General features: G+C 42.2%; 1 protein-coding gene across 4 annotated transcripts in view; it reads right to left on the reverse strand.

The window, feature by feature from the left end:
• Nucleotides 1–1,539: 1,539 nt before the first annotated feature.
• CSNK1A1 (casein kinase 1 alpha 1) overlaps nucleotides 1,540–17,489 on the reverse strand; it is a 31,642-nt gene continuing 15,692 nt past the window's right edge. Inside the window, exons 5-11 of one of the 4 annotated variants that reach the window (XM_062502404.1) lie at nucleotides 16,938–17,021; nucleotides 14,082–14,221; nucleotides 10,954–11,032; nucleotides 9,823–9,897; nucleotides 8,428–8,534; nucleotides 7,467–7,579; nucleotides 1,540–2,417 (exon numbers count right to left, since the gene is read on the reverse strand). In XM_062502404.1, coding sequence (XP_062358388.1) covers nucleotides 2,410–2,417; nucleotides 7,467–7,579; nucleotides 8,428–8,534; nucleotides 9,823–9,897; nucleotides 10,954–11,032; nucleotides 14,082–14,221; nucleotides 16,938–17,021 — 606 coding nt within the window. In that variant the 3' untranslated portion in view covers nucleotides 1,540–2,409. Of the gene's footprint in view, nucleotides 2,418–7,425; nucleotides 7,580–8,427; nucleotides 8,535–9,822; nucleotides 9,898–10,953; nucleotides 11,033–14,081; nucleotides 14,222–16,937; nucleotides 17,022–17,489 lie in introns of those variants that run through there. The other 3 variants (XM_062502402.1, XM_062502405.1, XM_062502403.1) reach the window with 3 other exon arrangements.

A 17,489-nucleotide genomic window follows, 5' to 3' on the forward strand; every position in this document is an offset into this window, starting at 1 on the left:
GGCTCCTCCCAGCACTTGCAGCTCCCCAAACTACAAACCAATGCATTTTGACAGCTTAAATGTATTTACTGTCCCTTACAGAGCTCATCAAGAGCAGCTGCTCCTCAACCCCCCCCTCAAAGTCACGAGAAAATTTGACAGAAAATAATATATTCTCCTGAAACCCAGTTATTTTCTCCAACTTTTCAGCGAGTATCTCATGTCAGAGCATGAAAAGTGATGCCACAATTCCGAGCAGCCTCTCCAAGAACAGCTGCCAAGAAGGCATTTCATTGATGCTTCTTCCCCTCCTGCCAATGTGTGTTGTCAGACACGTTGCCTAGACAGCAGAAATCACAGCTAAGGACATCTCACAGTGCTCTAGATACCAGTTCTTACAAACAGACTGGTTTTCATAGTGTGAAAAATCATCCTTATTTGGATGGGGCAATACTCAGGAGTTTGGAAAACGATTCTGGCCAGGAGAACAAGTTCCATTTCTTCTCCCACCTGGCAGGCAGCAGAGCCTGCTGTGCCTCAGGAGCTCCCCAGTGTGCTCTGCCCTCTCTGAAGCCCAGCAGCCTCTCTGCCTCCCAGCTTATCTAGCCCAGGGTTTATTATTTATTGTTCCTAGCACACAGTGCTCTCCACCTAAAGTTGAACATCTCAGGGCAGATCCATCTTAGAAAGAGTACAGGTAAGCCTTGATCCACATCATCACCATTCCAGGAGTGCCCAGTGTCTTATGATCCCGAAGCTTTTTAAAATGAAATAAAGAGCTCTTCCAACAGTTAAAAAAAAAAAAAAAGAAAGAAAGAATTGTGAGCAGGAACTCTGCTCCATGCATGAAAACTGTCTAAAAAAGCAAACATACAGACAACATTTACACAATAGGCATCTGGCAGCATTTTCAGACATTTTTTTTTAATTTATTCTGACATGCTATAAAGGAATAAATTACACTGTTAAAGAATTACCAGCAATAAAAGTATTTCTTTCTTTCAGCTGGGCTAGAATAGGAGTGAGAAGGAAGACAGCCTGGGGCAGTAACCAATGTGAACTCTGCATGGTGCAAGGCTGCCCCCAAGAACAAGAGGAAATCTGGTCATATCCACTTCACAAGAACTTGAAAGAAAATGCCTTGGTTTCAAACCATCCAAATTTTTTTTTTTTTTCCAAACCATTCCAATTTTTTTCTCCAAAGCAGCAATCACAAGTCAGTCCAGCCGAGGCAGAACATGGCAATGCTCAGAGGCTGCCAATCCTGGGTCTGCAAAAGATGCCATTTCATTTCTTAAAAATTCCAATCTTATTATAGAGGGCTGGTCTCAAACAACAGGTTATAAAAATGCAAGACTGCCCCTTCCCCCTCAAGGAAAAAATACAAAATTTATTTAAAAACAAAATGAGGAAGAGTTACAACACTAAACCTAAAATGATTTAGAAAGAAATATGACTTCTTTTGCTTTAACAAATGGCCTTAAAACTTGGTTTAAAAACAGGGTAATGTAAATTTCTTAAACTGAATTAACAAGGCAAATTAAAAAAAAAAAAATCTCATTTCCTTACAGAAACAGTTTTTAGTTTTTAATGAACTTGTAAACAAAAAAGCTCCCGCTTCAAAATAAAAACAAAATCCCAGATCATATAGATGTTTACAGTGATTACATTTATCTAAGCAACTTACATACAGGTTCAGTTGTAAGATGTTAACTAAATTTCGTGACAAATATGCTGTTTTTCCTTTTATACCAAGAACATTATAGAGTTAATGCAGAGTCCTAAAGATTATCTAGTAGTCGCTAAGTTTCTCTTAAGTCTTCACTTTAGATGCTGTTATTTCTAGCACAGGTAAGCAGGCAGAGTCTTTCATATGCTTAAAAACTGGAATCTTTGGTTACTACCATGTCAGCTGGCTTGGTATGTTGCACATAGAAGCCAACAACTTTAAGAATGTTTTAAGTGTACAACTTTCAAAACCCAGGGAGGAATAACCAGAAAAGAGTGCACAATTGTGAGCATTTACAATTATCACAACTGTTGCCGAAGACTGTTCATGCCATTCTTCCAAAACAATGAGATCTCATAAGCAGTGTAGTTCAAAGTAAAAAGGTAACAAAAATTGGCATATGCACAATTTTCTCCACTTGTGTGTCAACCATTAGTTAACTTTTCCACTTGAAAAAAATGCAATAGAAAACTGGACACCATGTTTCACTATCTCAGTAATATTCACAATTACAGCTGCTACAACTCAAAGTGCAGCATCACTGACACTGCCCAGAGCCAGTTTATATTGATATTAAGTTCTTTACACCAAGGAAATGGTTGCCCACAGCCACTGGCAAGTGTACGAACTAAAATTTCTAGGATTTGGGGAGTGACAAGTCCTGCTCCGATCTGCTCTGCTTTGTCCCATCCTCGCCATGCTCAGAAACCTGCAAGATAAACACAAGGGAAAATTCACTGACATGGGATGGAAAGGAGCAACAGCCTTCACAGGAGGAGAATTAAACAGCAGTTATGGTCATTCAAAGGGCAACATGCTGCTCCATCTGGGAACTGCAGAGTTCCTGGTGTCCATTTCCAAAGGTAACCAGCATTTGCTACGACTCTGGAGCTCACACACCTCTCACTCACACCTAGTGCTGCACTGGGAAGGGAACCAGGCTTAATGCACCAGCTGGATGCCACATTCCTCCAGCAGGAATTCAGCCCAGCAGTTTGAAAACAAGCTCTGTTATTGCCACTAGGAAACAGGATGTAATTTCATAGGATTGTTTTCTGCTTGTCTGCAGTGGCTCATGTTTATATCCCTGAATGTCAAGCTGTCATCTGACTGCAGGGCGCTCTCCAGAGCCGCAGTACGGCAGTGTCACACAGGCAGTGTCACACAGGCAGTGTCACACAGGCAGTGTCACCTCAGCTCACGGTACCTGCTGCCACCACAGACCCACAGCAGCACGCTCTGGGCAGCCACAACACAAGGCAGAACCTGTGACAGTAGCTGGGGAAGCAGCACACCTCAGTCTTTGGAAGGACAAGCTGACTCACATGACAGAGGAGGTGCTGCACACACAGCAGTTCTTCTCATGTTCAGTATTCCCAATGACACAGGGGGATGGGGAGGCTACAGGAATCACATCTCCAAGAACCAGCTACTGCAAGCTAAGCCAGTCCTCCCTCTGTGCTCCTTTCTGGTGGCTCAGGTGCTTCAGAGGGAACAGGAGCCTCCACCAGAGATGGCTTTGCCAAACGAGTTTCCGTTCTGGATGCCCTCCAGACAGGATGGTTCTGGCCATGGGTGAGTTCATCACAGCAACAGCTCTGAGTTTTTGCAACAGAAATCTCTTCTCAGTGAAATACAGACAGAGCTGACCTCAGCTATAGCTTGTGCTGTCATCCAGAGAGAAGCAAGTGCAAACAGGTCTTACTAGTCTGACATTCTGTCCAAAATGTATCTGGAGAGCGGCCAGAAAATGGCTTTAACTCTTCCAGAACTGGCTACAGGTCATTTTAAAGAGATTCAAGAACTTGTTTCAAACCCAGTGTTAATGCACTGAAGGACAATTCTCTTTTTCCAGCACAGGTCATATTAAAAATAAATAAATAAATCCTGCACCAGAATCAAGACAGACGTTCCCACTTGAGTGTAAATTCCCACAGAACAGTGACTCCTGAGCTCCCTAATCCCTACTCGATGCACACAACCAAAAATTATGCTCTTTTTCCATTTGGTGTGTTCAGCAGAGAACACTGATTCATCTTTTGAACCACTTTCTCCATCAAAGCAGCCAAAAGAGAGTCAACAAAGGAAGAGTGTGGAAAGAAACAGATCAACTCATTGCTTCAGAAGTCTGAACATTTCACAAGAAACTGGAGCCTGAACCTGAGGACAAAGAGCAGCCTACCAAATGATCTGCTGCTATTAGAACTCCTCAAACCCAAGGTAGTATAGGCAGGAGAATATCCAGATGCTGCTACAGAGAACAATAGGGGACTGGATTCAACTCAAAATGTCCCTTGAAAGTCCTGTTAAGACACAGCCCAACCCCAGCTGCCAGAGGAGACAGATCCTCAGAGTACACAGAGCACTGCTGGCAGGAGGAACGTGCTGCAGAGCTCATGGTGGCATCTCTTCCACAGATCTTCACTCCATACAGGGCCAAATCATCACTCCTTGTCCCTCTGAGGCGTTACCCAAACCTCTAGAAATCTCTGTGCTACCTAAGGGATCCTCAAATTGCTTCAATATTACTGTGACTGAAGACCTGATTGACAGAGGAGCAGCAAATGTAATTTGTAATTATTGTAATGATTAGTGTAATTCCCTAAAAACCGCCTTGATTTGAAATGCTCAAACTTTGTGTATTCTCAATTTCTGCAGACAAGCAAGTGAGAAGTAGTCAGTTGTCAATAATTCCAATTCTCAAGCAGAGAAGCCTCAGTCTGTTCTGAGCAATCCTGCCACCACCACAAGCATTCAGCAAGTATTAATGGACCCGCTGACAGCCTCACAGAATTTCCAGTGCCAGGAATTAAAAACGCCTCTCCCAAATAGAACTGCTAAGACTTTATCCTGCAGATTGACTGCTTGAGTCACTTTTATGACCGAGGGAAGCTGAGTGTAAGCACAGTTCCAAATCACACCTGAACAACTGCTGCACTGGCAAAAGAGAGCCAGCCCAACTTCCCCGAGTCAGCAGAGCTCTGTCTGCTGGAACAGTTCACCTCTCCCAAGTTCCAAACCAGCTGATCTGGCTGTTACAAAAGACACTGCACAGAGTTCCAGAGAGGGGCAGGGAAAAAAATAAATCGAAGAGAAAAAAGGCCATGGATAGAACAGGTGATTCTGGAACCAAGCAGAATATTTAGCCTGGATAAACTCTAGGATTCACTGATGATTTAACAGGGATCTGAGTTAAGAAAGTCAGGAATACCTGTAAATGAGCACATTAGACAAACAATCTGAGTCTGTACTTCTCTGGCTCACCTTGCCCAGATGCACATCTTCAACAGCACTTTTTATAACTAACTGCACCTGTACACTGCTATTTGCAGGATTCCTGTTCAATGGATATGGTTAGCAGAGGGGGAACATTTAATACCAGGAAGCCTTTTAAAGCCACTTACACACAGGCTTTGCTACAGCAGCTACAAAACAATTTAACTGAACTCCAGAAAAAATAACCAGGTATTTCATCCTCTCCAATGTGACAGAACATCCAAGCCATACAGCCTGAACCTTTCATCTTAGCTAGGTTCAAAAAAATCTTCATTAATAGGCAGAATTCCCCACAAGAAGACATGCAGGATTTTAGGAATATGGAGATCTTCACTTTGATGAAGAGATGAAGCCTCTGAAGTCTTCAGATGCTTGCCAAGCACTGCTTTAATGCTCTGCTGACATTACAGCTTGATTGACCCAAAGGTCACAAGCCCTTCTTGGTGATGGGGAGGGAAGAGAACTGTAATTTCCCAAAAAACACAATGAGATTGTGCTCAAACCTCAGAATTTTTTTCCCAGCTGTAGCAATGGGTCTCTACCAAAGGACAGTGTAAATCAGTGAACAGAAATGTTCTAAGGCTCCATGGCAAAGCTTCCATCACATCTGGCAGTCAGCTCAGCTCTGCTCTCCAGCACTGGAGCATCACTTCAAGGTGAAGGCAGATAATCACTTGAATCACTTTTCTTTCTTCACACACAGCACTTGGGCAGAGACTGTCTGAGCCAACAGAGCAGCACATTAAACCTCAGAAAACTTCAGCAAAACTGTGTTTCACCAGCTCACTCCTTGATTTTCAGGGCAGGTCCCACTTACAGATCATCCATCACCTCCTGCAAAGCCTTCACTTTGAGCATGAGCTGTTGTGAGGAATGTGCATTTTTGCTCCAATTATCTTCTGCTCCATCAGCCAACCTCCCCACACCCCAAACTGGGCTGGGTTCTGAACTTCAGTCAGAGTTTCTCTATTTCAGGAAGCAATCCAAGCCCAGGTGCTTAATCACCCAGTCTATGACTGGTGCTGCAGCTGAAGAACTGGTTTCCAGCCTCTGTCAGATCCAGTCACTCTTTATGCCAAAAACCTGACATTTAATGGTATCTGTGAAATTATTTTCTTCAAGAACCACTTCAATCTTGGGAAGAGCAGCAGATATTTTACTATTTCATTTATTCTGGATGAAATGTGGTTTTCTGATAGCTATTTTGACTAAAGACACCTGCTAAGGTTTGAATGCTGCCACAATATGTGAAGAACAATGTTTTAGTTTATTGTAAACACTTCTGCATTTCTTTGAATTCCAGGATTGTTATGGATTCCAGCCAAGTATATAATTTTATACACAGAGGAATGACAGACAAGAGGTACTGAAGAGCAGCAATGCCTCAGTACACAATTTAAACCTTGCTTCTCTATTCTCACTCTCACAATCTCATTAGTTTCAATTTTATCCACAGCTCAGCTGGAGGAATTGGTTTCATGGCAAGACTGGCTCAAAAATGCACAGATGTGGCAGTTTCATCCTAGGGACTTACCAGACTCACACCAGCACGTTTACATCATACACACACACCAAGAAAAAGAAAAAAGAGTGGTTTAAAAGCTTCTACACCATGCAGAAAAAAAACCCAAACAAATGATATGTCTTTTCAGAACTTAGTTTCCAGTTATTACACAATTACATTTGAACATGTCACAACATTTCCCTTTGAAACCATAACCTAGAAACATCAAAAAATCATCAGGAAACCTGAAGCCCCACCCCAGAGCACCCAGATACTTCAGAAAATTGTGAGTTGGCAATCCACAGCAGTTTGGGGTTACTGCTTGATTTCCACATGGCATTTTGAGCTCACTGGTCCCTTCCTTGAACTCTGGACCAAATGTCTCAATGTAAACCCACTGGAGGAAGCCAGAGCAGTCACAATTTTCTGTTCCCAGTGTTTGAGGCATACAGAACAGAAGCAAACCTACAGCACTGTACCAGCTGCCACAGAGCAGAACCCAAAGTCTCTAGATCCTTGCCTAGTCAATGAGAATTATGCCTTAAGAAGTGTTAGGTCTAGGATTTTGGACTGCATTATATATTTATACATATATAGGGACGTATATATGTATATATATAAATCAAAATAAATAAAAATGTCACATTCCCAACACCAAGTCAGTTTCTTGTTTTTGGAAAGTGGTTAATGCAGGAGCAAAAGATGCAGTGGTTAAAAATGACCCAACATCCCCAGAAGAAATGATATGAATAACAAGGACATTTTGGTATAAAGTTAGTAGTCAAATTCTCCAAGGACGTCTTTTGGTTTTGCTTTTGAATTTAAGAGCCAAATGTAGATTTTAAACCACCTCCTTGATCTAACACTTGGAATTGCCGCCGTTGTCCAAATTCGTGGAATTTTTGTTTTTCCTCTAACGTCACTTGGTTCTTGGCTACTAACCTTTCATGTTACTCTTGGATTTGTCAGTTTGCTTGCCTGTGGGGGTTTGGGCCTGCTGCCCCTGCCCACTGGAAGAGGCTGCCTGCTGTGCTGCTTTCTGCTTTAACATTGTCCAGTCGAATGTGTAGTCATACTGGTGGTTCAAGGTCCTGCAAAAGAGGGAAATGTTCTGCTGTAACACATCAGAGCTAACACCAAAGCCCTGCCTGAAATCCCAGAACTAGGGGATAGCTCTTTCTCTAAGCTGCTTTAGAGATTATGAATGGTATAGAAATGCTAAGTATTACTGACTTAAAGGGATTCTTGCAGCAAGCCCAAATGCCAGCCAGCAGCATTTACTCACTGCTTACACAAAGGTCTGCACTTGTGGAAGCAGCACTTCCTCCCAGCCACCTCACCCACTGGCTGCACCGAGATTCTGAGCTTTTTTTTTTCCCAATATAGATATAATTTCAAGGAGAGACTGCAGCACTGTACATCCCTGAATAGGAATTCTTTGGATTCCAGAAACCTGGGGGGAGACTCGAGGGATCAGTACCAGCCCTTCTTTTGACAGATGCTGTTCACTGCACAAGGTGGAATTTATGTTCCAGTTGCTCTAATGAGCTCAATGAAGCAGCACTCTTCTCCTCCACTGAAATTTCTCTCCTGGGAACCACTGCTGGGCCCAGCACCAATTTCCAAACATAAAAAGCTTCAAAGGCTTCTACCAAGGGGTCAATTTCTTAAGGTACTTGCAACAGAACCTGAAGCATGGGCTCAGCCCTGTGGTCACATCACACAACGTAAAAAACAAGAGAACATTTTCCCTTTATGTTTAACATTGAACAATAAATTTCAGGTCCTTTAAACAGCTTTTGAAGCTCTGAAATGAAAGGAAGTCCCAGAACTCCCTACACCACACACACAGGAGCTGCTCTCTGCAGTGCCAGTCCCACAGAGGAGTTCCCAACTGGATCCCTGAGAAGTTTCTGTACTTTTCCACTTGGAGACTGACCTGAAAAGAATACGGAATAATTGCCTCAGATACATGTAATCTGGTGCCTCTTCAAAGCGCAGGCCACGGCAGTAGTTCAGATACATGGCAAATTCTGCAGGGAACCCCTGGAAATCAACAGTGTTAATCAAGCCATGGCTTGCAGCAAAAAGCCTTCTAACAAAGGCAAAAAGATGCAGATGTGTCTCTAACAGCAGAGGAAAACTGGTTGAAGATGTATGAATTAATTCCACTTGGCCCCTGGTTGTTAATTTATTCTGTATTTCAGCATGTGGATTTGCTCAGGTACACATTCCTTCCCCAGAACTGTTACCTCATGTGTGGTTTGCAATCATAAGCTCTCAGAACTTTCAACATTTAATTTATTTATAAAGCATATTGTTCATCCTAATTACACCTTGTTCTTATTAACTAAGTCTCTAAAATCATGATAGTTATCTGGTAAGAGATTGACTCTGGTTTCCTTGAACACAGTAGAGACAAGATAGGTTAACAAGCATTAAGTGTGAAAACTTAAATTATGAAAACCTCTTTCAAAGATCTTCTGCTTTACATTTTTAAAACATTTAATGCTTTATGAAAGCCTAACTGTAATAGGTAACAGCATGCAGAACAGTGCTGTAAAAAAATCACAGGGTGTAACATCCCTGGAAGTTCAAGGCCACACTGGATGGAGCTCTAGGCAACCTGGACTAGTGGAGGGTGTCCCTATCCCTAGCAGGGGATTGGAACTGGATAGGAGATGCTGTCAGACTCGGGACAGAGATGTGCAGGACTAGGAAGTGCAATCCTTGGTGATGCTGTCTGAGGTGCACAAACCCTGCTGTGCTCTCAAGGATCTTTGTTAAGAAGCACTTGGATGCCCACAGTGCAAGAGGAATCTTAAAACTCCAAGGAAAACCTTGGAAAAACAAAGATCACTTGCATCCAATTCCACTACAGGCACTACTTGAGTTAGGGCAGACAATATGAACCCTCCTGCAGAGGCACAAAATGGATGTGGCAAGCCAGACAGCTCCAGCTTGGTTACTTATTTACTTCTGATGTCAAACTTGCACTGTAAACCTTGAAGAACTGAACAAGCCACACGTGAGAGAGCTTGCACAGCCAACAGCCAGCAAGACCTGAATGATGGTGCCATGAACTCTGCCAAGGAACAGCAGCAAATGCTGCCCTGGACACACATTCCCAGTCTTGCTGGGTGGCCAAACCCAAGGCACCCAGTGCCTGCCAAAGCAGTATTATTCAGCAGTAAAATGCCATGTGAGGCTATTTAATATATTGGCTCAAGTTTAGAGGAAAAAAAAAAACAAACAAAACAAAACAAACCCACAAACAAGAAACCAAACAAGAGAATTTCCATTTCACAGTATGACATCATTTGAGAACTCTTACCTTACACAAAACCTCAACAGGAGTGGACATTTTCTTTTCACTAATCTTTTCATACTTTTGCTTCTTTGTTGCAGCCTGTGGAACATGTAGGTCACAATATAAGAGATATTGTGCAACACTGGATTAACAAGGACAGCAGCAAAAAAAAAAAAAAAAAAAAAAAAAAAAAAAAAAAAAAAAAAAAAAAGATGACAAAAATCCTTTGGTCAACCATAAGTATTTTACGTGAAATCTCCAAGTCCCACACACTTATTGCAAAGAGAATGAAGGTCAATCTGGTATTAAGATCTGGCCACAGTTTAATACCATTTGTCGCAGTCTAATGCTTCCATCACATGGCACAGCTCGTGTAGCTCTAGCTGCTGCCTTTGTCCATTAACCACACCAGACTTGCAGCTACCTTTGCCAAAGTTGTATTAATTCCCACTCAGTGCCCCATTCAGGGCTGCCTGGTGCTTCAGCACCCTTTACATTCATTTGCAGCTCAAGAGTTCCAGTGGCCCACAAGCTGCTGCCCTTTTAGAAACTGTGCAGCTGCAACACCATTGGAATTACACAACTCTCACACGCAGGAAGAAAAACAATTAAAACATGAAAGACAATCACTGGAGTCTAAATGAGCGAAATAAGAAATGTCTGCCACGTTTGTAGCTGGCTCCCATACATGGAAATCCTGAACAAGCCTGCTGCAGTTAATAATTATTCAGTTGTGCCATAACCTGGACTGAAGATGCCACTGAGGCTGAACTTGCCAGGCAAGAGATTACTTCCATGCTTTCTCCAGCAATTCAAAAAGCCACTAACAATGTAATTTTCTATTTCCCAAAAGGGCCTCAGCCTGCAACAGGACAACAACTGGCAGAGATGGTGTCAGCTATTGTTTAGCATAAATTTTAAGACAGTCCAACAGTGCACATTTCGCCTGCTGCGTAAGAAGCAGAATCCACAGTCTATAAATATCAAGCTTTGGGCAAAGCTGCTTTGTACAACTGAGGCTAAACATTATACAAACCCACCTGACAGAGAGAAGCATGATACACAAACATGAAAAAAAAACCAAAAAAACAAAAAAAACAAAAAAAAAAAACCATTAAAAGGGTGGGGGAGAGAAACAAAAGCATCATAACCTACCTTTAATCCTTGCCAAGGCAGACTGGTTCTGTTAAAGTACATCAATACATAGCCTAGAGACTCCATGTCATCCCGACGACTGCAGGAGGAAAAACACAAGGAATTACAAATGCTGGCATTTCTTACTTTATTCCACAGTGCTAGCATTCAAAAATTTAAATTAAAAAAAGTAATTCGGAAATACACCCAAAGACAACCCTAAGATAGCAAGAGATCCTATTCATTTTTTAAGTAAGGAATATTCTGTAGGTATTGTGTGGGAAACAAAAACTTTGGAAAATGAAGGAAGAAAAAAAAAAAAAAAGGAAATATGAAATGTCTTTCCTGCCTTCTTAAGTAGCTTGGGTAGAAACTGAAGATTTTCCTGGGGGAACTATGGAATGCATTGCAAGAGAGAATGAGGTTAATGAGGTCAATAAGGTTGTAACATCACATCAGTAAAATTTTTCCCTGAATGTTGGTTCAGCCTGGGATCAATCCTGACCACCTGGCCCCTAAAGGGCATTGCTTCTTCCTTCCTTCCCTTCTGTCAAAAAGCCCTGAGCTGGCTCTGGTTTTAAAAGACAGCAGTATTTATAAAGGTGCATGAACTAATCTGAGAGATGCCTCTGCCTCCTTCCCACAAAAGCTGGAGAATTCCAAAATGATCCAGCCACACAGATTTCACTGAGAACTTGCACAAACCCTCGTGCAAAAGGCTTCAAATGCTTTCTGCCCTGCACATGTTCCACATCCCCACCACTGTACTTGGCTCACAGCTTTCCTGAGCACCAAGACCAGCACAGCTCACTGGAGTGGAAAACACACTCCAGGATTTTTTTTTTTCCTCTTGGCAAAGTTTCCTCTTCCCAGCTGTGGTAAAATCAGATTTTTTCCTCTGACTGCTTCTCTGCAGCTGACATCTATTTAATATAAAGCAGAAAAATAACTTCTTTTTCTGCTCCCTTATGGGGACAACCTGGTGGGTTTTACTGCTGCTCTGCCACCCAGAGGAGGATTTAAAGGGTGGCAGGACAGACTCTACACCTCATACCCCAACAAGGGATCAAAAGGCTGACAGTGGTATTGCAAACAGGATTACACACAAAGGTGGGGGGGAGACAGCTCCCCAGAAGTGGGATGAGGCTCCAACCTATCTATCTGCAGATCTTGGTACAAGAAGAAAGAAATTGGTGATGTGTTGTGTTCTAGCCCAGCCAATAGAACCAGAACAGCCAGGGACCAGCTCTGTGACCCTCTGGGGAACAAAGGAAAAGCTATCCCAGGGGAAAATCAGCTTTTAGCACAAGGCCAGAAAAGCTCTGCTGTGCCCAGGGAAGAGAGGATTGGTTCCCTCCCCTCAGCAGCAGCTACCTCTGAGATCATCTCAGCTGCAACATGAAACCACAGACAAAGGGCTGGAAAATGATACTGAGCCCACAAACTCCAGCCTGCAAAACTTGCTAATTCTATTAGAACTGCAGATTTTAATCACCAACAGCACTCAGCGAACCTGTACGAGGCCATAACATAAAATTGTTTTCTGAGAAGGCAGTGATAAATTCAGAAGCAATAAAGGGATTAAGAGTATCCATTCCCCCATCCAGCTCATTGTTTTAATGTTTAATGTCATGATCTTGTAGTAGGAAACACTCAGTTCTGTAAATCTGTAATGGGTCCATTACATTTGAGAATATATTGACAGAAGCAGCTTTCAGGATTTGGAAAATAGGACAATCCTCTCCATTATTAAAATAAATAACATTGCAAACAGCTCCGTGAACACAGCTGTCATTACCTGTAGGAAAACATGTTCTGTAACAGTTAAAAGTACAGGACTAGAGGTTGAAATATTCTGCCATAAGCTCCAGAACTGGTTTCTCTTGATTACAGCAATGCATTACTTCTTTGCCTCACTGCTGGCTTGACCTAGACAGTTTAGCAGCTTTTAGCAAGCACCAACCTACATTTCTAATTATAATAGAATTCCCATTACCAGCAGATTCAGTGTAAAATCCAACTAAATTCAATTTTTGGTGTCCAACTAAATTGAAAAGCAGTATCTTTTGCAGATCCCTCCTTTACTCCCAGATGCAAGCACAGACATTCCCTTACCAGAACTGCTTGGGACCTGTGAAATGCATTTATTTCAGAAGTGACACCTTTTCAGAAGTGACACCTGTCATTTACCTCCCTGATCCACATTCCAAGCTGGCTTAAATAAGGACATTGACAATTAAATACCCTGAAGGAACCTTAAAGATATTAAAATTAATAAAAAGGAAACATGGAGCATTTTAAAGCACCATTTGTGGATTCTATGTTCTGTTGAAGTTGACCACGAGAAATTCTGTCATTCCCATCTTGGTTAACACAAAGATCAGAAGCACAGACACTCCTGGAAGCTTTAAATAGCCAGAAGTAAAGCCACAGTCCTCAGTTATCCAATACAGTATTTAGGCACAGATATAAAGAAGGGAGGCACCCCTTGATATCCCATAAGTACCTAACACTTCCAAACAACTTGAAGTGCTCTCTCCAGTGGAAAATGCTAGAATTCTGTAGGAACAAAATACCTTTGATCCAGAAGACAAACATGTGTTTGCTGATTAAGCAAAACTCAAATATATAAATATACCCACACATACGTGTACATACCAACAGACATGATTACACCAGAAACTAAAACACAGTGTGACTGAAGGTATTTCAGTCTTGCTTGCAGGCAAAAGGAGAAATAATGGTTAATAACTTAAAGAGAGTGGGAAAATAGGATGGACAACAGCTTTGGAACTCCCTTTCTGCTTACAGAAAGGCCCCTCAAGCCAGTCAGCAGTGGTACCAACAGGTACCAACACATCAGCAAAGTGCACCATTGTATGTGTGAAGGGCCTCTGAGAGATCCACATCAAAGCGTGGCTTAGCCTTTAAAAAGCCAAAATAATATGCAGAACATCCACCTGATGTCTGCAAGACACAGTCTCTTCAAGAAGCAAATTAGTTCCTTGGATTTTCCCCCTTATCCTTGCACAGGCATCGAAATGGAAGAACATTTGCAAAGGAATGGATACACTTTTCATATAAAATGAGCTGAGACTCTTCAGAAGTTTCCAAAGACCACCCTGCACGCTCCAGAAGGCTGCACTCACCTCTGCTCAATGCCAAGGTGTGCATTGATGCTGGCATATCGAGCTGTGCCAGTGAGATTTTTGTCTTCTCTGTAAGGTATGTGTTGCCTTGTCCTGTTGTCCCGGTACTTTTTGGCCAAACCAAAGTCAATAAGGAATAACTTCAAGAAAAATGAAAATAGGTTAGATTCCTATCCAATTCCCAAAATTCCCAACTTCTTTCACTAGGCATTAGCTATGTTTTAAGACACCCAGACAATGTAACAGCCTACAGTTAAAAGAAGCAAAGTAACAGTGAGGAGGCGCAACCAGCTTTAACTAGCAAGTTAAAAACTCGAGGGTGAATTAGTTCAAAGCCTTTTCTCAATCCCCTGGAATGGATTAGATGGTGCTACTGAGCCTCTGCAGCTTAGTTCTACCACTGTTTTCTGTCACTCCTGTAGTCTGATGACTGCAGTGCACAGCTGAGGAAGGAAGATGTGTGAAAGCACATCCCAAACCTCACCGGCACCGGAGCAGGTCACACACACAGAGTTGATGCACAAGGCACATCCTGCAACCTCCTGTCTCAAAGAACAGTGGCCATTCTGCAGAGCACAAGGCCAAAACCTTCCCCAACAAACAAGACAGCTTGTTCTTGGCTTGTTTTAAGGCTCCCAGAACACTGCCACAGCAGCAGGACAAACTCGCTGCTTTGAACACAGCCAGGAAGCTGAAGCCAAGGAATGGATCCAATTTGGGTTTCTAATAACCAAGCTTGCCCAATGATTTGGTATTTAGCAACCTGAGTGTGTGGTAATTAGTGTGTGGTAATCAGTGTGCTGCCAGCTGCCCACCTACAAAGGGTCATGCAGGCTGTACCTCCTTGGGAAGATTTCAGGACTAGGCAAAAAAAGTGGAGGCAGAAAGAAGTACTTAAGGAATCTTTCAAATTCTAGCACTCAGACTTCAAGCTACAAATCCTGATTCCTACACTGGATTAATGCTACAGGATCAAGGACTACAATCCCTACAGACTGATCAGTGCTGCAAAAGTAACTTGGGTGGGGGCAGAACATGATGGAAATAAGACACTGAAAGTTTGATACAGTATCAACAAAAAACAACTCAGTATTACCTTGAAGCTGATTCCAGAACTGAAGATACACCTTTAAAAGCAAACTGGAGACTAAACTATATCCAAGGCTGAAATGAGGGGTCACTGGCACACACTAGAAGTGTTGTGCACTAAGAAGCTCAACTCTATATGAAGTATCAAAGATACTGAAAGTTTCTGAATTGCAGAGTAGCTATGGTTCAGAATTCTGATTCAAGAAGATTTACCAACTACAGCAGCCTAGACAGGAAAAAGCAAGAGCTCAAATCCTCTTAAACTACTGGTGTCAGAGCAGAAAACCTGGGGTTGAAGTCTTGCCATGATTTATATGCAAACACAAGGCACTGTTCAGGTGAAAGTCACCCTGAAAGCCCACAATGCTTGGAGCAAGGGACATAAACCCAAATTTTTAAATCAACTCCACTGCTCAGACAGCTCAGCAAGGTGTGGGTCTTGGCTGTGCTGTACCCACCACATGCAGCTATTCAGTGAGCAAGGATACATTCCCTAGCTACCAGGAAATCATCTGATATGCCAGGAAATACTTGCTATTGAATCCCACAGCAGAAAGCTTTACGTGACTGCTGTGCTTCAACTTTCCTAGAAGCAAAGCCTGAGCTCGAATGCAATCCCTCATTTTGTGATTTGGTCCACAACACAGACCTGTAACTGGGTATTATTTTACAGCAGCAGCTCCCCTGGGGAAGTTTGCTCTGCTCCCTAGCTCAGGATCAGTCTGCATTTCCCTGTGGATGGGTCGAAGGCAAAGGAGTGAATCCCTCCTGGAAAGAACAAAGCTGGGAGACACAGCCCAATTTGGATGAGCACAGAACGTCCCAGCGCCAGTTCCCAGATAACCTCACACCACCTTCATTCTGTTTGTTGCACTATCAGCAGGAAACTGGAGAAGTAGGGCACGATTTTTGCCAAGAGCAACTAGACAAGTAGATCAAAGCTTGTGCCTCTGATAAGAAAGTTTCAGAAGCAGACAACAGAAGCCTGTGAGCTTGTGTATAGCAGGAATCTGCCTGGGATTTAATCCACAGAGACTTCTGCAGAAAGCTATGGACCAATGGCCAAGCTCCTGAGCAGTGATTCATATTCAGCAATTTCCAGCTGTCCTGCTACCAACTGGCAAATGTCTTCCTCTCTCTGCAATTCATCTTCTCTTCAAGAGCTAGAAATACAACATTTGACACTACAAGATAAGCTCCTGCTTCTCCAAGACACAGCTTGCTGGAGTAATTTCAGTTTTTAAGCACAATGGATGAAAATATTAAGTCTTCATTACACATCTGGGGTGATTTTGAACAAAAACTGCTCAGGGACGTGTCTGGCTGAAGTGAAAACAGAATTTCTCTACATGCATCCATAGGAACTGCAGGAAACCTTCAGCAAGGTAAGGAGGAGCCCTGCTATTTCATGTCTATCCTTCACCACATTCTTAGGACATTGCCTTTTGAGCTGGAAAGACCACAAATAAAACCTGCACCTGAAATCAAGCATGTACATTTAGCCCTATCAAAGTTTAGAAATAATTCCACAATTTAAACAAGCGCCACAGGAAAACATCTTAGTAATGTTACATGTTTGCCAAGTATGTCTGAATAATGCCAACATAAGAGGTGCTTTTGCAAGGTCTACATTCTCCAGAAAAACGAAATAAAAAACAAAAAATAAACCAAACCAAACAAACAAAAAAAAAAAAAAAAAAAAAACCAAAACAAAAAAATAAAGCACATGAATTTGGGGTTGAGGTTGGAATAGGAGACAGTTCAGACCTGGTTTAATCCTGAGAAAGATGGGTCCTGAGAAGTACTAACAGTCATGCTTCTTTTCCTCTTCCCCACTGGAGATTCTAAACACTGAACAAACAATAGAGGGTGGCAGTGCATCAAACAGTCTTGCTTACATTGCAACATTGGCCGGCGCAGACAGGCAACACCGAGGCGTTCGAGAAAGAACAGGGTAGCCAAATGCCATCCTTCTTCCACCAAGCACTGTACTTTTCAAAAAAAACCTTATCTTTCCATCTTTTTTTTTTTGAGTAATATTTTGATTCTTTACAGCAGCATTATTTTTATTTTTTTTTTCCCAAGGAGAAAATTTGACAAAGGACAAGGTAAATTTCAACTGTGAGCCGCTCCAAAATGGCACTGCCTTAACCAGGGATAGCAATGGTGACATTTGGCTCTATTAAAAAAGGAAATTCAAGTTTTTGCTTACAAAAGCAGCCTTTGGTTCCACAAACTGCCCTTCCCCCATAGGACATTTAGAAAAAGTAAATCTTCAGTAAGGAAGAGGTAGAAGGCATTTAGTCACCTTAAAGTTTA

This window comes from Cinclus cinclus, chromosome 14 (assembly GCF_963662255.1).
Source record: "Cinclus cinclus chromosome 14, bCinCin1.1, whole genome shotgun sequence".
In the NCBI taxonomy this organism is placed as follows: Eukaryota; Metazoa; Chordata; class Aves; order Passeriformes; family Cinclidae; genus Cinclus; species Cinclus cinclus.